Source organism: Bos indicus x Bos taurus, chromosome 14, assembly GCF_003369695.1.
Source record: "Bos indicus x Bos taurus breed Angus x Brahman F1 hybrid chromosome 14, Bos_hybrid_MaternalHap_v2.0, whole genome shotgun sequence".
Lineage (NCBI taxonomy): Eukaryota > Metazoa > Chordata > Mammalia > Artiodactyla > Bovidae > Bos > Bos indicus x Bos taurus.
In genome coordinates, this window is record NC_040089.1 from 23,532,068 (window position 1) to 23,558,045 (window position 25,978).

General features: G+C 45.9%; 1 protein-coding gene across 3 annotated transcripts in view; it reads left to right on the plus strand.

The window, feature by feature from the left end:
• The window catches only part of LYN (LYN proto-oncogene, Src family tyrosine kinase), a 109,274-nt gene extending 86,595 nt beyond the window's left edge, over positions 1 to 22,679 (plus strand). For 2 of the 3 annotated variants that reach the window (XM_027561009.1, XM_027561011.1), the window contains exons 11-13: positions 15,690 to 15,843; positions 17,727 to 17,858; positions 21,007 to 22,419. In XM_027561009.1, the coding sequence (XP_027416810.1) occupies positions 15,690 to 15,843; positions 17,727 to 17,858; positions 21,007 to 21,209 (489 nt within the window). In that variant the 3' untranslated portion in view covers positions 21,210 to 22,419. Of the gene's footprint in view, positions 1 to 15,689; positions 15,844 to 17,726; positions 17,859 to 21,006 lie in introns of all 3 variants that reach the window. The other variant, XM_027561010.1, reaches the window with a different exon arrangement.
• The last annotated feature ends 3,299 nt before the right edge of the window (positions 22,680 to 25,978 follow it).

Sequence of the window (25,978 nt, forward strand, 5' to 3'; positions counted from 1 at the left end):
GTGAAATCTGTGGGAATTTCCTTCAGCAGAGATGGAAATGGGCTTGTAGACTCATCAAACAGAGAAGGAAAGGAAGTTGGGACTTCACAGTTGCAATATGGAGGTCAGATAAATCATCTTGTAATTCAGGGGAATCAAGACATTTCTTGAGCTTTGGGGGTATAAAAAGTACCAAAAGTCAAAGAACACGCAGTTATGTGTGAGTAAAGCTGCAATACTGTCCATGGCATTTTCCGGGCAGGAATATTGGAGTGGGTTGCCATTTCCTCCTCCAGTGGACCGTGTTTTGTCAGAACTCTTCACTATGAACCAGCCATCCATCTTGGGTGGCCCCGAACAGCATGGCTCACAGCTTCATTGGCTTACACAAGCCCCTTCACCGTAACGAAGTTGTGGCATGCTGCAGTCCATGGGTCACAAAAAGACAGTGCTTAGCGACTGAGCAACAACAAAACTGCAGTAAAAGTGGGAAAATCAAAGTTGTTGTTATAATCATGGCAGCAAGTAACATCTCTTTAACTCTTTCTGGATGATAAAACAGTTCTACCTCCATCATTTAACTCAAGCCCAAGAACCTTGAAAGCATTTATATTGTTGTTTAGTGGCTCAGACGGTAAAGCGTCTGTCTGCAATGCAGGAGACCCAGGTTCAATCCCTGGGTTGGGAAGATCCCCCGGAGAAGGAAATGGCAGCCCACTCCAGTATTCTTGCTTGGAAAATCCCATGGACTGCGGAGCCTGGTAGGTTACCATCCATGGGGTCGCAAAGAGTCGGACACGACTGAGCGACTTCACTTTCACTTCGATACATTTTACAGATGGAGGGGTGACCTTGGACTTGTCCAAGGTTACAGCTAGTGGTAGAATTGCTGGGCTCCACTGTGGCTCCTCTGACTCTAGATAACTGGTCCTTTCCTCTGCACCCCACTGTAATTTCATGATCAGAATTGCCCTGTGGTCATCTGCACCTGACATTTTGCTGATATGTATTTTCTCCTTTTATAGATTTTGATTTTCAGAATTAATAATATCTCTAGTTTTTTTTTCCCCCAAAGAATCTCTTTTGCCAAGATGCAGGTCTTTGTGTCACATCGTGATTATACTCAAGATACATTTTGCCTTCTCGTGTTAAAGGGTAGGACACATTTAAATTGGAAATTGAGGAACAAGGCAGGTCAGATACCTCAGTCTACGATCATGTAATTCTCAGCCTGTTTAGTACAAAAGTCTTTGACATTAGAGTGTCTGAGTCTGCCCTCATTGAAGTATCTACTGATCAAGAAAACAGGGTATAGATAGGGCATCCCTTGTAATAACTCTGAGTTGGAACCACCAGTCTGCAGAAATGGTCAATTCCACAAAATCGTCTGGACGGGTGCCACCAGCAACAAGGAAGCCCCCCGGTAACAGCTGGATGGTTTCCAGTGATGATTTCAGTGGAAGCTGAGCTGGGGCCTCATCCCCTTCTCTGTTTCGGGGTCTTCTCCTCTGTCCCTGATTCCTGGAATCCCTTCCTTTGCCTCCGGAGCCTCCTCCCTAGACCTGACTGCTCCTCCTCCCTGTGCCCACCCCACGCCCCTCCTGGCCTCTCTCAGTCATGCTCTCCAAACAATTGATACCTGGTATTTCTTGAATTGAATCGTTTGGTCGTTGTTTTTAAAAGCAGTTTCATATTGACTTTTTCTATGCAGGAAAAAAAATGGAAGAAAATGACTTCAAGTGACCTTTACCCAAAATCTTTAGATGCTTTTGTAGCCTTTCACAGATGAGTCCTTCCTTCCCCACCCATGGAATACCTGCTTTAAGACACTTGTGTTACCTCACTCCCTGGCTTCAGAAGGCTTAAAACTGAGTCGCCAAAAGTCACTCCATCCCCAATTTAAGAGGAGTTTGTTGTCTTTGGCGTTCATTTTGAGGTCAAGGTGGAGCTGGAGGCACTTTCCCCAGCTTCACTTTCAGCCTGGGGTCCTGCTCAAAGGCCAGAAGGGCAACTCTGTGACCACAGGGCCACCAGAGCAGAGAGGTGATGCCCAGGGCCACATGGTGCCCTGCCACAGGTGCCACCCTGCAGCCTTGCCCCCTCCGTGCACCGAGACCCGTTCCTCAGCCTCCAGCTCCCCCAGAGCCCTGCCCGAGGATGTAGCCCCAGATGGTGGGCTCATAGGTCCTGCCCGGCCCCCTACCCTAGTGGCAGTGGGCTTATCCTTGAGCAAACCCTCCTGGCAAGAATACTGGAGTAGGTTGCCATTTCCTTCTCCTGGGCATCTTCCCGACCCAAGGATCAAACCCAGGTCTCCCGCACTGCAGGCAGATTCTTTACCATCTGAGCCACCAGGGAAGCCAAAAAATTCCTGATGAAGACGGCCCTAGGCTTCTTCAGGTTTGCAGCCCACCAGGGTCCTATCTCAGTGTCTCTCCCAAGCCCACTCTTGGAGACCACCCACTCTCTCTTTTCTATTTCTTTCAGTGCACCTACTGCAGTGTGAATATTTGGGCAGTTTTGGTTTATCTCTGTGTCCCAGACACTCAGCACAGTGCCTTGCATGCAATAGGTACTCAATAAATATTTGTCGAATGACTGCACTGACCCACGCAGGGGCTGCCCATGTTCAGTTTAAAACAACAGAGCCTGCTTCGCGTGACTCTGAATGAGTAATTAGAAGAGCCTGTGTTTCTGGTGTTTTCTGGGCCACTCTTCAGGCGGATTTACCCATGAAACATGTTCCTGGTACATTACTTTCTCCCCTCCCTCTGACCGTGCTGACTTCCCTTTACCAAGCTCACATGATTGGTCAAAATCACAGTGAGAGAAAAAGAAGGAAGTAGAACAGAAGTAGCCAGGCCTTTCTGAAAAGACAAAGAGCTGACTTGTTTCCACTCTCTGTGGAGTAAAGAACTCCAGGGGGATGAGAAACTATAAATGAAATGTTGCACATGGCAGCCAGTGGCGGATGCTTTTAATCGGGAAAACACTTTTAAATGGACGAGTTTTTCCTCTCTAGTGCCATTCAGATTCCTTTAAGGCTGGAATTCAAGGAGCGAAGGGGCTGGCAGGCTTTTCTTAGCAACTGGGGTTTCTAGCCCTTGTTACCTGTTACACACACACACACACACAGTCGTGTCTATGACATCACTATCTGAGCTGCTCTGAGCTGGAGAACCACCTGCACGTTGGTTGGTAACCATCATATTATACTCAGGTTGGCAGCCGTATGTTTTAGCTGCTCTTCTTCATCGTTTCCACACCTTCCATCTCCCCTTTTCTGGACCCCCGGCTTTGAGATCCACCAGCCCACCATCCATCCCCAGGATCCCCAGGCACTGCCTCTCAGCGCGACACTCGCCCAGGCACCCCCTCCATCCCCCAGAGCCCCAGCCACTGTTGGTGGCCATCCAGGCATGTAGACCCTCACACTCAGTCCTTCTGTTTCTTGACTTCCTCTCCCCCAGGACTCTGTTCTCACGTGCTGGAGCCCCACCATGGTTATGGCCAGAGACTCTGCCCCCGGGCCCCCATTCCTGCCCTTCGTCCCCCACCCCGCATCTGCCTGGCTCCTGCTCCAGGCCTCCATGTTTCCTCCTCTGCACGCCCCCCATGTTTCTTTTCTCCCCTGACCTGGCTTCTGTGCACCGCCTGTCCCCTCCTTTATCACTTACGCTTGGGTCAAGCCCAGCCCTTCACCTGTTGAGCCCCCATGTGTGTGCACCAGCCGTGACCACTGCTGACGGAAGGCGCTGGCTCTTCTGCTTCTAGACCAGGGGTCGAGCTGCCTAGGGACCCCACTCACACACACGTGTCCCCAGACCGAAACCCCTCCCCCTCCCGCTCTCCTGGGTCACTTGCTGTCGGTCCCTGGGAAGGAGAAGCCAGCACGCTCACTGCTTCCTGACTGAGGCCACCTGCACTGGGCACCAAGACCTGTCCCCTCTTCCTTCAAGACGTGTGTGCGCGTTTAGTCACTTCAGTCATGTCTGACTCTGCAACCCCATGGACTGTAGCCCACCAGGTTCCTCTGTCCCTGGAATTCTCCAGGCAAGAATACTGGAGTGGGTTGCCATTTCCTTCTCCAAAGGGTTTTCCCAACCCAAGAATCGAACCCACATCTCTGGCATTGCAGGCTGATTCTTTACCACCAAGCCACCTGGGAAGCCCTCCTTTCAAGACATTGCCCTAGAAATTCTGCCCTGCTGTTTTCCCTTCATTTCTGTGCCGTTCCCATAGGAACCATGATACAGCGCCCCTTCTCCTCCACACCCCTCTCCAGCTGCCTCTACCTCCAGTTCACTCCACCCCATCACGACAAAGGTCCTTGAAGGACCACATTCTCTCTTCACAATTCTTCCCCTCCGGCTCTCTTTCAAGCCCAACAGCTCTCGAGCAAACAGCTCTGGACAAGTCATCTCGGTGACCCCATGACACAAGTCCAAGGGCATTCCTCAGACTCACAGCGGCATGCTTGATCTCTCTCTCCTCCCAGACATTCCTCTTCACTTGACTTGTGGGACACTGCTCTCTGGGTGTCCTCCCACTTCACTGACAGTTTCCTCCTCAGCTCCCAGCATTTAAACACTGGAAGGTCCCCGAAGTCAGTTCTCGGACCTCCTCTTTCTCCAGATTCACCTCCTGAGTGATCTCATTGAGAGCACAGTGTACTTCCCTAGGGCTGACATAACCAGCTACCACCAACTGGGTAGCCAAACCATCGGGAATTTTTATCCTCTCACAGTTCTGGAGGCCAGACGTCCTACATCAGTGTGTCAGCCGGCTGCACTCCCTCCAGAGGTTCTAGTGGAGGATCCTCCTGCCTCTTCTGCCTCCTGGTGGTTCCTAGAATTCCCTGACTTGCCAGAGCATCACTTTTTCTTCACAGGCCTTCTCCTCTCCGTGTGTCTCTCCATGTGTCTTCTCTTAAAACAACACTGCTCATTGGTTTAGTTGTTGTTCAGTTGCTAAGGCATGTCCGACTCTTTGCAACCCCATGGACTGCAGCATTCCAGGCCTCCCTATTCTTCACTATCTCCTGGAGTTTGCCCAGATTCATGTCCCTTGAGTCAGTGATGCCATCCAACCATCTCGTCATCTGTCGCCCTCTTCTCCTGGCCTCAGTTTTGGTTTAGGGCCCACCCTAAATTCAGGATGCTTCCCTGGTGGCTCAGACGGTAAAGAATCTGCCTACAATATAGGACACCTGGGTTTGATCCCTGGGTTGGGAAGGTCCCCTGGAGGAGGGTATGGCTACCCACTCCATTATTCTCGCCTGGAGAATTCTATGGACAGGGGACCCTGTCAGGCAACAGTCCAGGGGTTTGCAAGAGAGTCAGACATGACTGAAGCAACTTGGCGGGCATGCACTGTTTCTTTATTGTCAGTTGTGTGTATGTAGTATAGATGAAATCATGCATCCTTTCCTATATTTATTCTTTGTTTGCAGTTTATTTTTCTGGGAATTCTTTCTTTAAGCTTTTAACCATTTTTTTTTGTTATTAGTTCATCATTATCCATCCTTTCTAATTATTCTTTTCATTGCATATTAGCTTTGTACCATATGTGCTATGTTATATGTATTGAACTGAATATTACAGTTTTTCATTTACTTAAGAACTCTCCAGGGACTTCCCTCGTGGTTCAGTGGCTAGGGCCCCATGCTCCCAATGCAGGGGGTCTGGGTTTGATCTTTGATCAGGAAACTAGATCCCACATGCTGCAGCTAAGACTCAACACAGCCAAATAAATAGATATAAACTAAACCTTTTTTTAGTTTTAATTCTCCATCAACATGTATGTACCTATTAAAGTATAGTATTCTATTCCTGTAACTGTACCGTGATTTCCTTACCATTCCTTGGTTTATGTTTGGGGAATCTCCACTTTTCCATTAATACAAGTAACAAAACCTTTCTTTACTTACTGCACCTGTTTCCTTATGCCCCAGTTGCCACATAATAAGATCAGAGTAGGAATGTTTTCAAGTCACTTGACAGTTTTAGTTTTCATTGAGCAGATTTGCACATTTGCATCCCGCGACTTGTCCCTCTGCTGGAGGTGTGTGGGGCAAACCCCGTCAGGCCACATTCCTCCTTAGAGGCAACATTGATCTGGCCCTGTAAAAGCTTGGGCAGAAGACCCAGTGGCTTTTGTCTCATTCCTCCATCCTTGGGATAAGTTGAGAACATTTTGCTTCCTTCTTCTCCTTCTAAGGTGATAAGCACAGTTCATTAGCCGCAGGTCAGAGTAGGTCGTCTTGATAACAGTAGCAGCAGTGAAATTGATGCAGAAGAGGGGACAGTAAGCGAAGGAGATTTCTGATCTTAGTGTCGGTTATTCACTGCCCTCTCCTGGGGGTACAGAGTGGGGAGTCCCTGACCTGACTGGGAGGAGGTGATCATTGCCAGGTCATCCCTTTTCAGCCTCAGGCAGCTGATACCAGGGAACCCATCAGTGGACATGGAGTCCAGCTCCAGATCCTCCCAAGGGTGATGGCAGCCGCTCAGCAGGGGAGGCAGTGTGAGCAAGGCTGCACTCGGGCACCTGTGTGCAGCGTTCTGCCCACTGCCCCTTGGAGATCAGCCCTACTTTCCATTCACCAATACGACCACATCTGGATGTGGGTCTTATTATTAACAGTGCGTGCTCAGTCGCTTCAGTCGTATGCGACTCTTTATGACCCGTCCTACCTGGCAGACGGTAGCCTGCCAGGCTCCTCTGTCCATGAAATTCTCCAGGCAAGAATACTGGAGTGGATTGCCTTGCCCTTCTCCAGGGATTATTAACAGTAGTAGTAATAATTTTTTTGTGGTTTAAATAGTAAATTTTATGTTATGTACATTTTCCCACAGTAAAAAAAAAAATTGCTTAAAAAAAAAGGGAAATCACTACTATTTGCTATGATCCCATTTCGTCTTTTTTTTTTTTTTTTTACCATTTAAACTTTTTATTTTATACTGGAGTATAGCCAATTAACAATACTGTGGTAGTTTCAGGTGGACAGCAGAGGGACTCAGCTGTACATATATGTGTATCCATTCTCCCCCAAACTCCCCTCCCATCCAGGCTGCCACATAGCACTGAGCAGAGATTCATGTGCTGTACAGTAGGATGTATTAATGTTAGGAATCATTCATCTCCATCTTGCATTGAGTGGTCTTGCATTCTCCTTTTCAGTCTCATCTGGACTCTCTCAGGTGATGCTATTCTTATCGCATTTCATAGAGTGGAAAAGTTGAGATTTTGAGAAGAAACTTGCCCTGTTTTGTATAAAACCCAAGATGACTTACTGTAAGTCTCTGACGCACAGTCACAACCATCTGACTATCTTCTGAGGCGTTGTTGGTCTACTTCCTGCTGATCCCTGGTTGTGTATTCACATCACAGCCAGGTCTATTTGAGGTTAGATTGAGGAGTGGCCTGGGGAGGAAGTGGTATGGGAGGAGCCCTGACCACTGCCCAGTTTGACGTGGTCCCCCCAGGTGTGCATGGGCGTCCCTGGCCAGGGTGCCACCACAAGCCGCAGAATGCACTGCGCAGTGCGGTGCGGTGGGTGTGGCCCAGTCTGCAGCATCCAGCAGACTCTCCGCCTTCTGTTCCTGCTTTCCCACGGCTGGAAGCTCCCCGTTTTATGTTTCAACTGTGATAAAATACACATAACGTAAAGTTTACCATTTCATCCATTATTAAACGCACAGTTCAGTGGCATCCGGTTTGCAGTGGCATTCCCACTGCTGTGTGGACATCACCGCCATCTATCTCCAGAACCCTTTTCATCCTGCCGAACTGACACTGTGCACCCATGAAACGCTACTCTGCTCCTCCCTTGCTCCGGCCCTCAGCAGCCATCACTCGCCTTTCTGTGAATGTGATCCTCTAAGTGCCTTGCATGAGTGGAATCGTTCAGTATTTGCCCTTCTTAATGATTTATGGCTTATTTACTTCTCTTAGCTTACTGTCCTCAGGGTTTATCCGGGTCGTAGTCTGTGTTAGAATTCTGTTCCTTCTTATGGCTGAATCATACTCCATTGTTTGTATAGACTGCAATTTGTTTTGTTTTTTTTTTAATTTCGCCCACTGACGGACACTTGAGTTGTTTCTACCTTTTGGCTATCGTGAATAGTGCTCCTATGATCAGGGGTGCATCTGTCCAAGATTGTGCAAATGTTAACTATCTACTTTTGGTTCTTTGGGCTTTATACCCAGTAGTGGAATTGATGGATTGTGCAGTAATCCTATGTTGAATTTTTTGAAGAACACTCATTCTGGTTTCTACAGTGGCTGTACCATTCTACATTCCCATCAGCAATAGCTAATTTCTCTACTTTCTCAACACTGTTTATTTTCTTTTTGTTGTTGTTTGACTGTTTTTATAACAACTGTCCTAATGGATATGAGCTGGTCCAGTAAATTTTTGCAGGAAAAAGTCTATGAGAATTAGTTGACAAATGGCTCTTTCTTTTCTGCTAATGACGATAAATCTCTTTGATGGAAACTTACTGCTTTAAGTATGATTATTTTGTGATGCTGTCTGTGTGGAAATTGTGTCTTCCTGAGGCTTTGTGGGTCCTTGCATGCTTTTGGATTGATTTTTTTTTTTAATTTGGCTAAACTGGGTCTTCACTGTGGCATAAAGAATTCTCCAGCTACAATGCACGGGCTGTCTAGTTGCCCCGTAGCATGTGTGATATTAGTTCCCCAACCAGGGATCAAACCCCTATCTCCTGCATTGGAAAACAAATTCTTAACCACTGGATCACCAGGGAAGTCCCTGAACCGATTAAATTTTGATCTATCAGAGAACCTCACCAGCCCTAAGTTTGTATGTGTCAAACTCTGCCCTCATCTTTCAGCTATGAAGATATTACAGACTGCTCACTTTAGTGTGGCCATTTGTTACATGATCTAGTTATTATTTCTCCTTTCTCTCCTTTCCCCTGATGTCAACTTGCAAGCATTCTACAGTTTGTAGCCCTTTTAAAAGGAAAAAGCTAGTACAGATACATAATTAAGGGCACAGGGGGTAGGACCAGCCAGCTTTGGATTCAAATCCAAGTCTGTCTAGGGGAAAAAATCTCACTTCTCCAAGACTCAGCTTTACTAGGAATGTTGGCTACTTCCCAGGCTTATTTTAGGGATTATAAATGCCTGGTGAGGTGCCTGGGCAGAGTGAGCAGCCAATACATGGTGGCTGTCATCATTACCGCCCCTCTTGTCATCATCACCGTCACTGTCCCCACCGTCCTCGTCATCATCTCCGTTGTCATCACCATCAGCATCAAAGCCATGGTTTCCATTATTTCTTAGAAGTTTTGCTGGAAAAAGAGGAATAAAGAAGAATGTTTTTAATAACCCAATAAAGCTAAAACATAATTTCTAAGAAATGTGATGCTCCAACATAGCAAGGAATGAGCTCTCTAAGCCATCCCTTCCTTCATCCAAATTATGGACTAAAGAGTGCAGGGATCCAGTATGGAGGCTCAGTGAATATTGATAGAAAAGTACATCTATAGGAAGTATCACCTGCCACAAAGTAAATGCTGTACCATTTGGAGTGCCAAGGAAATGTGTTCTTACTTAAACTTTCTTTTTAAAGACTGTTTTCTCTGCATTTTATTTTCCTTTTGTCATGAAATGGTCTTTTCAGATCCATTTAGGATTAACCCCAGGGTGATGGAGAGAACCCTTCAGATAGGCTTGAGAGGCTTTTACCCTTTGCTTCGGTTTCAGCTTATTAATATTAACACTATTATTATTTTGTAATCTCCCTAGGGTTTTTGCAAGTGATTAATTATTTGAATTCTATTTTTCCCAAGTGTAGGAAGAAAGTACGTATCTAGAGAGTAAGGCAAACAATGCCTCATGGGACAGGTGCCACGACATGCCGCAAGAAAACCAAAGTTCAGTCTTTCCTGCTTTCTGGCAGGTTTTTGCTCTTTCTCTCTCACTGCTCATCTAAGTGACAAATGTTTTCCAACTGGCCAATTCGAAGACAGGCTGGGTTTTCAGTTCCAGTTTTCTTTCGGGCTGGAATTTCCTGGGGCAGATTTTAGCTTTGCTCGAGAAATCACAGCAAGTCCGTCAATTAGGTTCCTTTATTCCATCCGCTCTGTCTCATGTGGGCTCTGCTCATTAAAATTTTACAAATTACTCATTGAGCAAGATAGCCTGTTACTCGCCCGTTTCTCAGAACAGCGGCTTCCCGGTATGTGGGGTCAGAGCCTCCTCTCTGGTCCTGTCTGGGAAGCTGCTTGGCAGTCGCCCAATGGTCACACTTTGTCTTCTCACAGCATGTTGAAAGGCCTCCCTGGAGAACAGCCAGAGGCTGGGGGTCTGCTTATTTAGCCCCATGATGAGATTGGGGCTTCCCTCATGGTTCAGTGGTGCAGAATCTGCCTGCAATGCAGGAGCCCCAGGTTCGAGCCCCAGGTCAGGAAGATCCCCTGGAGCAGGGAATGGCTACCCGCTGCAGTAGTCTTGCCTGGAGAATCCCATGGACAGAGGAACCTGACAGGCTACAGTCCATTTGGTCTCAAAGAGTTGGACATGACTGAAGCAACTGAGCATGCACGCATGCAAGATGAGATTGACCTCTAACTCAGGAAGCATCATTTTTAATGTCTTCTCAGTGCCTAGAACTTTTACTGGGTACCAGATGCCTGGGAAATGTTGCCAGAAGCTGCTGGGTTACTGCTCAGGTGGGGGTCCCAGTGGTTCACTCCCAAGTGGTTCCTCCCTGTCTTCTTGGGATAGTTTACAGGCACACACACACACACACACACCTGCACACAGAAACATTAAAGAGAGAAAATGTCACCATATATTTCCATTGATGGTAGAAAAAGAGGAACTAGACATGTATGCCTGCCACGCTATTTGACCTCAGGAAATGGCCAGCCCATGTGACCGTCAATCAAGGTAGCTTTAAACCAAGAGTCCAGACACATCACCAACCTTGTCTCCTTGTATGATTATTCTCATTTTAAGTCATAGGGGAGGTTTTTACTTCAAATTTCCACTTGCTTCACACACAGACTCTCTAGTACAGAGTTGGAAATTAGCCCATGGAGAAAGAGACATTTTTAGTTCTTCTTTAGTGTTGGCAGGTGGTTCAGAAAGTCAAGGTTTTCTCATGTTTGCGCATCACTGAGCCTGATGCTGGCGTGATGCCGACGTGGCTCAAGAGGTAGAGAATCCCCTCCGACTATTTAAAGCTGAGAGGTTAAATCAGTTTTCTAAGCCCTGTCAATAACGGCCTGACCCCAGAACCTTGATGTGCAGGAAGAGGTTCCAGTTTCCCTGCCTCTGAGCTGTGAGCCTAGTGTTCTCCCTAAGTTACAAAAGAAACAGAAGCTCAGGACACATGTTCTGTGCTGCCCACCATCTGGGCCATCAGCCCCCGTTTGGCACCCTCGCCTCTCTGCCTGGGCTCCTTCCTGCCGGCTGTGGTCATCTTGCTCCTTATTTCTCCTCAGTTGAGTTGTGTGGGGACCTCCTTTCCCCAGCCTTAGGAGGACTATCGTCCATCCATTCATGAGGCTGAGACTGAGATTTCATGCCAGTCTGTCTAGCACTTCAAATCCTAAGACAGCTGAAGTTAAAAGCACTGGATCTAATGCAATGCTTCTTCAAGTTCACTGTGCAGACAAAGAGCTTATTAAAATCTGGGTTCTTACTGAATAAATCAGGATCAGAGTCAAGCTCCTGGGAAGCGACAAGGGCCAAGGCAGTTCTGCACCTGGGCTGCCCATCACAACCAGCCAGGGAGGCCTCACTCTTAGGGATGCAGGTTTAGGTGGTTTAGGGTGAGAACTGGGTTAACATAAGAGGCCCAGGGACACAGCCAGCGAGAGAGTTAAGAAATATGGTCATAAGGGTTAAAACTGAATTTAACTGCTAAATGAGCAGAAGGGAAATTGAAGTCACTTCCAAACCATTGTGCTAACCTGTGGCATGACTCTAGGAAAATAATTTCCTTTCAGCCTTGTCGAATTTTCCAAAAGGAAAGATAGTTATTGCTTTTTTTCACAATATATAGGACTACTTGAATGAAAGAATATTTTCCTGCTTAATTTTAGCCTGGTTATTTTCATTCTGACAGAGTGTTAACCTCATCCAAGCCAAGAATATATCATCATCCATCTTATTTGCCACTTTTGAGTCATAGGGAAAAATGGACTTTATACCTTCTTTGCTTAATTTAGCTTCTAGACCGAGAATTCAAAATGGGGCAAGATTGCCCCCATGGGACTCAGAATTTGTTCATGGGGGAGGAGGAAAGCTTAGATATTTCTGTGGCCCTCCACAGCTCAGACCTACTGGACAAAATCCTATTTCTTGGTATTTTGTTGTTGTTGTTCAGTCACTAAATCATGTCCAACTCTTTGCGACCCCATGAACTGCAGCATGCCAGCCTCCTCTGTCCTCCACTATCTCCCAGAGTTTGCTCAAACTTATGTCCATTGAGTCAGTGATACCATCCAACCATCTTATCCTCTGCCACTCCATTCTCCTCTTGCCCTCCAATTTTTCTCCTTAGAGGGTGATAATGAAAAAAGGCTGAGAAGCACTGTTCCAGACAAAGACAACCCATGCATGTCCAAGCTTGTATGTCCTTCCTGAACTCTGCCTGGGGAGGGTTTGTGATAGCATTTCTGAGCTGTGAAATTTGGGCTTATCAACAATGAATTCTAAGATGAAACGTCAAAAGCATTCTTTTCTCTTCTCAGCAGAATAGTTTCCTCTTGATGAAAAATTTGAGTTCCAGAAGCATCTAATTGTGAGCTCTCTTGCTGATGGGACATTCTGGGATGTGACCTGGAGGTCAGCCCTCCTGGGTGTCAGTCCTGGCTCTCTCCCTCCCTCTGTGACTTTCAGGAGGTTCCTGTGCCTCTTTAAGTCTCATTCGCATGTGTATAATGAAAATAAAACTTTCCTGATAGATTGTTTTCAGATGAAATGTGAAGTAGGTTTAATGAAGGTAAAACAGTGTCTGGTGCATAAAAAGCGCCCCTTTAGTGCTGGGAGAAGTGATGGTTATTACCATCTCTCTATATATCTATCTATTTACCTGTCAGTCAGCCACCTTATTATCATCATCATCATTTATGTAAAATACCTCTGGGTGCAAAGGCATCTTCCTGAATCAGATTCTGTCCTCATCAGACCTGAGCAACTCCACCTAACTCCTTCACAGTTCACCTTTCCCAAGCTGGTGGGATTAACAGATACATGCTGTGTGCATGCATCCATGCATATTAAGTCACTTCAGTCGTGTCTGACTCTTCACGACCTTATGGACTATAGCCCACCAGGCTCCTCTGTCCATAGGATTCTCCAGGCAAGAATACTGGAGTGGGTTGCCATGCTCTCCTCCAGGGAATCTTCCCAAACCAGGGATCAAACCTGAGTCTCCCCATTTCCTGCATTGCAGGCAGATTTTGTACCCACTGAGCACCTGGGAAGCCCCACATCCATGCTACTATATATAAAATAGATAAACACCAAGGACCTGCTGTAGAGTGCAGGAAACTATATTCAATATCTTGTAATTACCTACAATGGTAAGAATCTGAAAAAGAATACACATGTATTGAGTTGGCCAAAAAGTTCATTCAATTTTTCCATAAGGTCTTATGACAAACCGGAATGAATTTTTTGGCCAATCCAATATACAGGTATAACTGAGTCACTTTGCGGTAAGTTACGACTGGAACTTTGTAAATGAACTATAATTTAATTAAAAAGAAAGTGGAGGGTGAGCACCATCCCCCGCTCCTTGGGGCCCGGAGGATGGCTGAGCCTGGGGGTGATGTATTTATGCAACAGCTCTTTCTTCCATGCTGACAGCTGCTAGACTAAGTGGCCCAGAGGAGGTAGAACATATTCACGCAAGGAAAGTTGATCCTGGATCCCATTAGCCAGAGTGGTCTCTGATTTCTTCCTGGTGTTGCGAAATAGAGAAATAGAGCTGGTTTTACTTTAGTCAAAGTAAATACAACAACCAAACAAAAAACAAAGATTAAGGTTTAAAAGAAAGAAAGAAACCCAGAAAGACCAATGCATACAGACCAGGGAAATAGTACATTTTATATAAAAAGAGAATTGTAGTCTTTTGTGACCTCAGAACAAGTCCTATCCAAAAGCTTTTGTTATGCTCTCATATCCATTGTTTATTCCACTTGGCGAATGCTATTGTTTCGAATCTTCATCTCAGTGAGCGCTGTTATTATTATTTGCAATATGAGCTCCTTAACAAACCCTGAGATGAAAAAGAAAGCCAGAATAAGTGGGACTTGCTGCAAGTCTGTTGTTATTTCAGAGAATCATGTTTTTTAAAAATGCATTCAGGTTTGTGTAAATGCAGAACTCGGTGAGTGTGTAAGAAGAGCCTTACCAACAAGTTCCCAGGTTGCTTTTCATGAATTGAGCATTCAGATCCGTCACCGAGAATGAGAGAAACATGAGTCCTTGGTGCACCAGGTTAGAGATTCAGCCTGTGTCCCCTGGGCTCCTCGGAGTGGTGGGTCACATTCTGGAGACGTGTCTGGCGAGTGTCCCTGATGGAGTGTCCAGCTTGCTTTGGAATCACAGCAAACCTCGGCTCTTCCTGGTTCCCTGTCCAGTCTTTGGAGTCTATAGTCCCAGTCTGTAGTCATTGGAGTCAGGAGAAGCATTGCATGTAGTAAGGAGCTAAGCCTTTGCTGAGCCGCAGCACCTGGCTGAACTGGCCTTTGATGAATGATAAGGAGGATGCTGTTGAGGATGGAGTTAGGAAGGAGTCAGGTCCGCCACCCTGAGCTGCCTGGAATTCAAGGTAGAATTTGCAGAATACACTCATTCCTGTGTGAAGTAATCCTAATTAGTTTTCCCTCTAACTGCTCACCAGACACAGCTCCTTGGTCCTTCCCTTCCTCCCTTCCTTCATTCATCCCTCTCTCTTTCCTTCCTCTCCCACCCTCCATCCCTCCCTTACTCCCTTCCTTTCTTACTTCTTGATTCTTAATAATTTGGTAATGTTTTCCTAAATAACCCTATTTTGATTCCTTAACCCGATTTTCCAGTAATTGCTGTGTAGTGGTTTCACCTCCCCTGTTTTATCTTCGGCTCATTGCTTCTCTCCTGCCATCCGTCAGCTTTGTGTCTGGGTGACTCTTTCTGCTCATCCTGGAGGGACTGTGCAGAGACAGCTTGGAGCCTGGGTCCTGTGGGCAGTCGACTAACTGTACAGCAGGGATGTGGTGACAGGGACACCAGTAAATCCAGCTCTGTTTCTCTATTTCACAACAGCAGGAAGAAATCAGAGACTACTCTGGCTAATGGAATCTAGAATCAACTTTTCTTGCATGAATATGTGGTGACAGGTACAGCCTGCTCTTGGGTCTGTTAGCACATCACTCCCCCGGCTCTGTTTTCACTTCTGAAAAGCTGGGACAATGACGTACTTGTATCTACAGAGTCTTCAAAAGGACCTCCACACATTCAGAAAGGTTGAGACAACTTAAATAATCATGTTGAGACTGATTTTCATCATTGGAGATTTGGAGGAGCAGTTATTTTAGAGAGGACTCAAGGGGGCGATTGTAATTTACCCTTTGTTTGAAAAACTTGAACCATCAAAATATCTACAAGAACTCAAAAGCTTTCTGATTTTCCTCTCTGGGCCTAAGTAGAACGTCTAAAGGAAAGCCTTGTTCTGTTTCCAGATCGCCGAGGGAATGGCGTACATCGAGAGGAAAAACTACATCCACAGAGACCTACGAGCCGCTAATGTGTTAGTCTCTGAGTCTCTCATGTGCAAAATCGCAGACTTTGGTCTTGCTCGAGTGATTGAAGATAACGAGTACACAGCCAGAGAAGGTATGTTCCCAGAGCCATCTTTAGGTGTTTGGTTATTGTTTAGTTTTGTTTTGTTTTTGCCTATTTTTAACAAAGCGATTACAATAGGCATCAAAAAAAAAAAAAGAATTCATTTGGTACAATATTCAATATGTACCATAGTTGCAGTTTGTGGTATATCTAATTGTTTTCTTTTTAAAAAATTACTCTTTCGATTATCTCTGTATGATACTTTTATAAAATTTTAAAATGCTGTCATTTGTATTTCAATTAAGTGAGGCAAAACAAGAAGAGGCTTGGCAGAATCGTAATTCTTTGTTCATATTACATGTCAGAGCTTTTCACCCAATGAGGTACACTTTGCTTCACTGTAGAAAGAATATTTGTAACAATAATTCTATACTATACTATTTAAGGCTGTATTCTGGCCTTTTAACTGTTGGGTTGCCCAAAAATTTCATTCAGATTTCTCCATTGCATCTTGTGGAAAAACCCGAACGAACCTTCTGGCCAACCCAATACAAATTAAAACATGGAAATTATCACACACACACAGAAGTAAATGTAACACTACAAAAACACACTCCTGTATTTCCCCACATTCCATATTATACGTGGAAACAAAAGAACACCCAGAGCAGCGTAAATCCCCGAGTCCCTGGCCTGGCGCTCCGAGGCCGGCCCTCCTGGTGGAGACTGTTCTGTGTTGCTTGTGATCTGAGGACTCCGACAGTCTCATTCCTGAAAGTTCAGAGAGTAGTTTTGGGGATTTTTTTGCAGTGCTTTCTCTTCTGAAAGAGTCAAGCACTTCCTTGACATTCCTAAGACTTGTTCAAGATCAATTTAACAACATGTGTGTTATTTCTGGAAGGTGCCCACAGAATTCATAGATGTGACAAACAGACTGAAAACATTGCTTTGATTTGTGAAACATCTCTTGCATTTGTCACGCTTCAGGTGGTTCTCCCGCCTCAAGTTTCGGTATTCTTTGGTGGATTATAATTTATCTTTGGCCTTAATCACCTTCAGCAAAATGGCGGGTCAAGGAAAACAGTTTGAGGAGAAGTGGGTAAAAGGAAAAGACCCTAATGCTGAGAAAGACTGAGTGCAGGAGGAGAAGGGAGTGACAGAGGAGGAGATGGTGAGATGGCATCACCGACTCAATGGACATGAGTTTGAGCAAACTCTGGGAGGTAGTGAAGGACAGGAAGCCTGGTGTGCTGCCGTCCATGGGTCACAGATAGCCAGACACAACTGAGCAACTGAACAGCAGCAGCGATCTAAAAGGTAGTGAGCTTTTCAGTGAGGCAGCTGCTGTTCTAAGTGCTTTTCATGCTATCTCATTTATCTCTACAATAACCCTATATGATAAGTAGTATATTGCTTCCATCTTGTATATGAGGAAAAAGGAGAGGCTCAGAAGCTTCTGAAGCCACATAGTAAGTGGGAGAGCCAGGATTCAGACCCAGGAGATCAATTTATTACATTGGTTTTGTAGAATTTGACAAGCCTCTGTGTGTGTGTGTGTGCTCAGTAGCTTCAGTCATGTCTGACTCTTTGTGACCCCATGGACTGTAGCCCATGGGGTCACAAAGAGTGACCCATGGACTACATGGACTGTAGCTAGGCTCCTCATCCATGGGATTTCCCAGGCAAGAATATTGGAGTGGGTTGCCATTTCCTTCTCCAGGGGATCTTTTTGACCCAGGGATTGAACCTGGGTCTCCTGCATTGACAGGCGGGTTCTTTATCACTGAGCCACCTGGGATATGCATGTGTTACCCACTCAAAATTAATCATCAAAACTTTCCCCCTCAAAGAAGGAAAGTGTGAGAGTCACACGCCTGTGACTTTTTTGTTTCAGCTCAGAGACCCAAGTAAAGCCCTTGTGTCTTCTCCCCTAGGTGCTAAGTTCCCCATTAAGTGGACAGCTCCAGAAGCAATCAACTTCGGATGTTTCACCATCAAGTCTGACGTGTGGTCCTTTGGAATTCTCCTGTACGAAATTGTCACCTATGGGAAAATTCCCTACCCAGGTACTGCTTACTTACCTATTTCCATTTGCGGGATATATATGAGAAAAAAGCCAGGTGGTATGAGACATAAATGATGAACAAATATCCAGAGGAAAGACAAGGGTGTGAGAACTTTGTCTTTAGTGGAAGGTGTTGTAAAATATGCTTAGACACTTCTCCGCCTTCTTGTCTGCGTGCGTATCTTTCGCTCCACTAATGAATTCCACCACTAACAGCCTAGAATGTGCCTGGCGTGGTCACAGATATTGCTGAAGCAACAGGGTTGGAGGACAAGACACAGGGCTCCTCCCAAGCCTCACACTGGATGGTGGAGGAAATGGACATAGAAATGATGCTGTATGATTCTTTCTTGGTCAGTTCTGAAACAAAGATTTGTATAATGTACTTTGGAGTCTTTGCCACTTCAAGAGACAACCACCTCTGTCTGCAAACAAATGATTCTTCAGATCCTCAACTTACTGGCTGTGGGGACGTCATTCAGTATTTCCAGATTCCTAACATCTTCCCAGCCAGATTCTGCCAGCCCTCCTTTTTCCAGGAACATGGAAGCAGAGGGACTTTTCCCCAAAGCCTTCTCTTTCTTGTTAATGGGCTTTTCACAAAATCAATGGATATGGCCAGTTTAAAAGTAAATCTTTAAATCGTTCCCTCATTCAAAAATCTGAGGGTGCTAAGCATTCCCAAGGTGCCGGATGGAGCAGTCCCAGCTCCTCCCTTGAGAGCTAATAGTTGAGTATTGATTACAATCATTTATAATAATCACTGATAATAAGGACCGTATGTAGGATGGGAAGTATGCTGTTGGGGGAGGGTGTGATGGTTTAGGGATTGGGTTGGGGGGATGGGTCGCAGGTTCTAAAAGCAGCAGGGACTCAGTGACTTGACAGAGAGCCCCAGGGGCTGTCCGGGGCTGGGTGTCCCGTGGGGGAAACAGCCAGAGCACAGGGTCCCGAGCAGGGGCAGGAGGTGTTGGGATGACGTGGAGCGGCTGTGAGCCTCAGAGGCTGCCCAGGGGCTTCACCTCTGACTTTGCAAGAGACGGGAGACTTTGGGGCAGAGCGGTGATGTGGCCTCCAGGCTCCTAGTCACCTTTGCTGCTGTTGGGCCTGGAGGGCTGGTAGGAGGGGGAGGCCTTTGGGTGGGGCCTACACAGTGGGCTGACGGTCCCGTGAAACCCTCCGGTGCCAGATTTCCTGTTCTGACGGCTGCTCTGCTCTAGACACCGCAAAATGGGGACGGTATTTCTGAATCAGCCCAGATATCTATCTATAATCTACAACCTATAGAGAAAGATTATATACTTTGCCTATATATGACACCTGATCAATAAACATACAACCTCACAAGTATTGTGTGGTAGGTACTGCACGCTCCACAGCGATGTGTGGACGAGGCTCTGGGGCTCGGAGAAGGAGACTCTGGCCCAGAGCCGCATCACTGGCTCCTACGGAACCCTGGCCACCTCGCCCTGACCTGCTGGACTTCCCACCATCATTCATCTCCGGAACGTCTTCATCTTCCCAAATTGATACTGTACCCATTAGACGCTAACTCGCCGACCCGCCTGCCCCCCTCCAGCCCCTTGTTGTTGATGTTGTTGTTTATTCACTCATTCGTGTCCAACTCTTTGCAACCCCATGGACTGTAGCCCGCCAGGCTCCTCTGTCCATGGGTACTCCAGGCAAAAATACTGGAGTGGGTTCCCATTCCCTTCTCCAGGGGATCTTCCCGACCAAGGCATCAAACCCAGGTCTCCTATATTGCAGGTGGATTCTTCACCACTGAGCCACCAGGGGAGCCTACTAAAATGGCTGAATGAGCATGTTTTATTATCCCGTTTTAATGATGGAGAAAAATATTATTAAAATGACCTTTTTTTCCCCCTTAAAGTTCTTCTCAGTGTCAAAGACGGACAGTTCAGTGTCTGAGCTAACCTGAGACAAGTGATTATAGTAAAAGCCATCCTCCACAGTCAGCAATCCTGCAGAGCCCGGCAGGAATAGTGGGTGCCCTGGGCTTCCCAGGTGGAGCTAGTGGTAAAGAACCCATCTGCCAATGCAGGAGATGTTTAAGAGACACGGGATGGATCCCTAAGTCAGGAAGACCCCATGGAGAAGGAAATGGCAACCCACTCCAGTATTCTGGAGAATCCCACAGACAGAGGAGCCTGGCGGGCTGCAGTCCATGGAGTCGCAAAGAGTCAGACACTGAAGTGACACAGCAGGCAGGGGGTTCCCTCGCTGGAGCCCACCGAGCTCTGCCTCTTGTCCTGAGGATGATTTGAGGAGTGGGAATGAAACAGTTGGTCTAGCTCACTTAAGGACCCTGACTTCTTTAAGTAAACTTGCAATGAAAAGCTGATTTTGAAAAAGTATTGGGAGATAATGGGTGAGAAAATGATTTTTTTTTTTTTAATTACTGGTAGAAGCTGGGGGAAAAAAAATAGTGCAAAAGAAAGTGAGATGAAATGTTAGAATCGGGTGTTTATTCACAAGATCTGTCAGGTCCAATGTCCTTTTGTCGTTGAAGAGAACTCGCTCTGCCTTCCGCTTATCATGTTCACCGATTTTTACTTTGGCAGCTGAATGCTGCCTAGATCCTCTTTGTACTAACCTCCTTTATATGATTACATTGCTTACAGAAATGTCCGTAGCCCCTCTGCCAGTTTTGAGAACTTCTGTAACAAAATACCACAAACTGAATCACTCATACAACAGAAATGTATTTTCTCACAGTTCCTCAGGCCGGGAGTCCAAGATCAAGGTGTTGACAGGATTGCTTTCTCCAAGGCTCATCCTTGGCTCTTGAGACAACATCTCCATTTGTCTTCTCTCTGGCTTTCTCCTGCATCTCCATGTTCTAATCTCCTCTTCTTATAAAGACACCAGTCAGATGGGGCTTAGGCCCACCCTAAAGGCTTGGTCACCTCTTTAGAGGGCTTATGTCTAAACGCAGTCCCATTCTGAGGTCCTTGGGGCTAGGTCTTCAGTATAGGAATTTCCAGGATAGCGGGGACTGTGGGAACACAGTTTAGCCCACCCCATCCTCGGACACTTACTCCAACCAGGGATGAAGGAGGTGGGTACCACTGCATCGCATGACCCTCAGTCAGGCTTCTAAACAGTACCTGTGGGTTTTTCGCCTCCAGGGAGAACTAACGCGGACGTGATGACCGCCCTGTCGCAGGGCTACAGGATGCCCCGCATGGAGAACTGCCCAGATGAGCTCTACGACATCATGAAGATGTGCTGGAAGGAAAAGGCAGAGGAGAGGCCAACATTTGACTACCTACAAAGCGTGCTGGACGACTTCTACACGGCCACCGAGGGCCAGTACCAGCAGCAGCCTTAGTGCTGGGGACTCAAGCCACGCACGGGACCGCCGCCTCCCTCCAAAGGGAAAAACAACAATCCCCGGTCACTAGTTATTTCCTGGGCTGGCTTCCCCGGCTCTCCTTGCTTCCTTCACACAAGGCTAAAACTCAGGAAGGACTTCTTCCATGGGAAAGGATTCTCCTCTCAAGGGCAATATGCCCACCAGCCTGCACCCAGTGGGCACACTGGCTCTGCGAGTCCAACACCTGGACATGGATTTCTGAGAAGAAAACACCTATCCCACCAAAGTGCACCCACATCGGCCTCTTGTTTACAAGGGGGCATGTGACTCAGAGGTTCGGAGGCCATTTCAGTGAGTCGCAGACAGGAGCACAACAGAAATAACCAGATGTCTCCATTGCACTTCCTTGTATGTTCTCTATGCTTGAGCTTATTTGTTAAAAAAAAAAAATCTACTAATCCAACCTGTTAGATTTGCAGGTGAAGTCAGATGCTTCCATGTCCTTCCCAGATTTCTGTGACCTCCCACCCCATGAAATCTGGACTGGAGATCACTTCCTTCCACGGAGATCACTCAGAACCCCACCTGGGCAGAGGAATCTCTTTCCTTGAAAGTGTCATCAGCAAGCAGGCAGGGCCACCGTGTTAAGCCATGCGGATTCCCCAACCACCCAGGTTTGCCCAGCTCCCCTGGAAGGGAGCTTCAGGAACTGCTCTGCCAATAGAAGGAATGTTGTTTTTAAAGTCCAGCTTTTCAATTCCACAATTTCCTCTATCCAGACTTCTTTGGACCTTGTAGTTTGGACGAACAAGATGATTCTAATCTCTGCGGAACCTTCTAGGGCCTTACAAAACATCAGAGCTTTCTTTATTGCTTCAAATGATTCTGAACATTATTTTATTGATCAAGTATTCATTTTAGTTGTACTCTAGAAAGTAAAAATGCCGTATTCGGGGGCTATTTTTGTGATTCAGCAATCTTTTCTAAATTGTGTGTGGTCTGTGTGAGTCTATTTATATGAGGCTATGCGGGAAACTAAATGAGTGAGGAGGCTTTTCTGAGTCACTGGAGCAATTAGATAGAGGTTTTGTTTGTTAAATTTTTCTACTGTAGCTTGAATGGAAAACGCTATGTCATATCACATTTCACCTATGCTGTTTGTGTATATACCTAATATTTCTATTTTTGATCTTATTTTAATACACCTGGGCCCGTAACATCTCAAGTTTTCCACTGGTGTTTAACATTTCCAAGTGTCGTCAATACAAGAATGGGTACCAGTTGGTGGGGGAGTGGGGGTTGGGAGGTGATTCCATTGGTTACATCGATTGAAAAATGTGTACAAGTTCTGCCTCCATCCTTTGAGTGTTTTCAGATTGGAGAACCGAGGAGTTGGTGGCCTAGACACCCATCATCCCTGTCGGGGGGCCCAACAGGATTTGTTTTCAAACAGGCTTAGTAAAGTATATGCGTGCGTGCTCAGTAGCTCAGTCCTATCTGACTCTTTGCGACCACATGGACTACAGCTCACCAGGCTCCTCTGTCCATGGGGTTCTCCAGGCAAGAATACTGGACTGGGTTGCTGTTTCCTCCTGCAGGGTATCTTCCCAACCCAGGGATCAAACCCGCGTCTCCTGTATCTCCTGCACTGGCAGGTGGATTCTTTACCACTGAGCCAGCAGGGAAACCGGGCTTATCTATCAAGCACCATTACAATTTCACTTTGTATGTGTTGCCTAGGTGTTGGGTGCCTGGAGAAAAGGATGAAATATTCTGCTTTCCCCTAAATTTTAACTTCCTTTCCCATATAATGTTTTTTAAAGGTCCATTGTAAAGTATTCTAAAATTCTCAACTCCCAAGAGCCACCTTCACAAAGGTGAACTATTATCACCATCTAATGTCTGCACAGCTGGTGACGTGACGCACCACGCTGCATTTTTTGACATACACACACCTGTTCACACTCCATTTCAGAAGCTCACACATGACCCAGCATCAAGAGAGAGTATAAGGAAGCCCCAAAGCAAAACAACATCTCTAGGAAATGACTAAATTCACCGTCACCTTGTTTTTCTCCATTCTGCTTCCTCTGGCAGTTTTACATTCAACTGTCCCCCCACCGTTCACCCCACCCCCAGCTCAAGTCTGAATTCCTTTGCCTTCAGCATCTCTGCTGTCACCTGGGCTTCCTCCCTTGTTCTCAACCTGTGTCCAACTCGGTGGTGCTCAGCAGACAACACACAGTTAGGGTTCCTGACTGGCAGATCCAGGGGCTGGGCAGGTGCTTGTTTAATCTCGGGGTCCACAGAGACGTGCAGGCCAGTTACATCTTCATGTTCCAGGTCATTATTGAGAATTTGAAAAACAGAATGCCTATTCCACTTCCACCCCCAAGATCCTGACTCTTGTTCTGCACTGGGTGAGGGAGATACAGGGGTGTCAGTGAACCTAAAAGCTTCCCAGGACTATAAGGTGGGTAAATGCATGCCCAGGTTCAAGAGCAGCCCCAGCTTTGACCTGTACTGCAAAGTGATCTGCTCAAAAGAAGACCTCTTTCCCCAGACGGCTTGCCTTCCCAAAGCTGGCTATAGGCGTAGAGGAGGAAGAAGGAGGAGGAAGTGTGGATTTTTCCTTTCTTACGAACAGGAAGCTCGCTGAACCTAAAGTAGAGCTCGTAGCCCTGACATGTGTCCCTGGGAGGAGGGGACACTTGGCGCCTCCATAGACCCTCCAGAAGGCTTCTCGGGGTGCTGTCGGAATCCCACCAGTAAAGCATGTCTGGGTCTGCCTTTAGGGGACACAGTACACCACAGAAGGGTACACACTACACCCAGGAGCGTAGAAGAGGGTCGATTAGAGGAGGGGCCATATTTGTTTGCTTACACAACACGACAGATCAAGGACACTGAAGTTAAATGTGAGCTCATTTCTCATCTTGCCTGTGCTGAAGGCTTTCCTTTTGCTCAAACTATAGCCGAGGAAGTTGCAGCTAAAAGGAAGCAAAGCACCAGCATCTAATAAATTCAACTGAATTAAAACAATTGCTCATCCTATGGGTCAGCCCCTGACCTTTATGATTTTAAAGCCACTTTCCATGGCCATGCTTAATTCCCATCAGAACATCTCTCACACCACCCACCTTTTCCCCCATTCTGTATCTGCATTTCTACTTCTGCTGGTTGAATGAGATATCAGTTCTCTATCTCTACGCTTTGACTATGTGAAGTTTTCTGATGAACTGGGAGTGCCTTGCTCTTCTTCCTGATGGCAATAATGACTATAGATACACAAAGATACCCATACACCCACCATTCTCTCCATTCAGTGCTTTGGCACTTTAAAAAAAAGATCACCTTGAACTCACACAGTCACTCTGGAATACCTGGACGCTAGGATCGCTGATTCACAGCTGAGAAATCAACTGCATTCAGGGCCACAAAAGGAATAGAGTGGTTTCTGTTCATATTTTCTTGCAAAATAAAAGAAGTGAAATTCCTTTACAGTGGCATCTTCGTGACTCGGCTAGATGTTCTAAGCAGGCAAAGGAACTACTTACAATATGCACCACTTAAAGTCCAGACAGATGTGAGAAAAAAATTCTTCTAAAAATTTTAATTTGGGGAGAAAAGTCATGCAAGTATTTAACTCACCATTCACTCTTTTTAAAAAGACAACTTATGGAAACTACACTTTTGAATGAATTGCTTTGATAACATTTGTGTTCCATTTCATGACATTGATGTTGTATTAAACTGATGAAAATTTATCCCAGAAAGTCCTAATCTGAGAGATGTGTAAGAGGGAAGCCTTCCAGTTTAATTTCCTGTATTCTTATGAATCTAAATACTTGGAGTAGGAGCAAGCGCCAAAAATGTCACAGGTCCCCAAGATGGTCACCAAGTGATCTCGAATATTTCCCTTAAATCTGGAAATGATAGGGGCAGGCTTGGGCCTCCATCTCTAGGCCACTGATAAGATTTTCATATATAATCTGGATTGGTCATTGTGCCCTGTTAATACAGAACTTCTAGAATCAAAGGTGGCTTTATTTATAGCACTAAAAGTCAATACCATGTCACAAAACAAAACAATCCATGAATTTTTAAAATTACACTTTATGCTGGGGCTCAGATAAGTTCTTAAGCCCTCATCTGCTAACCTCAGGGTCAGATGTGTTTCTGATTTAAGGTTTGCTTTTTTTGTTTTTGTTTTTATTTGAAAGGCTAATACAATAAATTGGAGAAGGAAATGGCAACCCACTCCGGTTTTCTTGCCTGGAAAATCCCATGGATAGAGGAGCCTGGTTGGCTATTGTCCATGGGGTCGTAAAGAATTGGACACGATTTAGTCACTTCACTTAATACAATAAATATACTGAATATTTGGTGGATGTCTCTCGGTGAACACTGGAGAAGAAACCACTAAACAAATAAAACATTTCTGTAGGAAAAATACCTGAGTTCATAGGAAGTGGAGTGAATATAGCCTATACATAGCTTCAGATCAGGTTTTACCACCAAATGAGTTCTTTAAATATGCCTGGTTTGGGGTATTTTGGACTTCCGGGGCTAAGGCGATGGACCACAGAACTTGAAGAGTATGTGAGATCTTTTAGTGTTAGTGAAGTATCCAGTTCAAATTGACCAACATGGGGGTTGTGGTTACTCAAAACTTATTTAATGCGGCTATGTTGCAAGATGCAAAATATTTATGCATCTCTTTGAAACAACACGTGTGTGTATTAATTGCTCAGTCATGTCCAACCCTTTGTGGCCCCATGAAC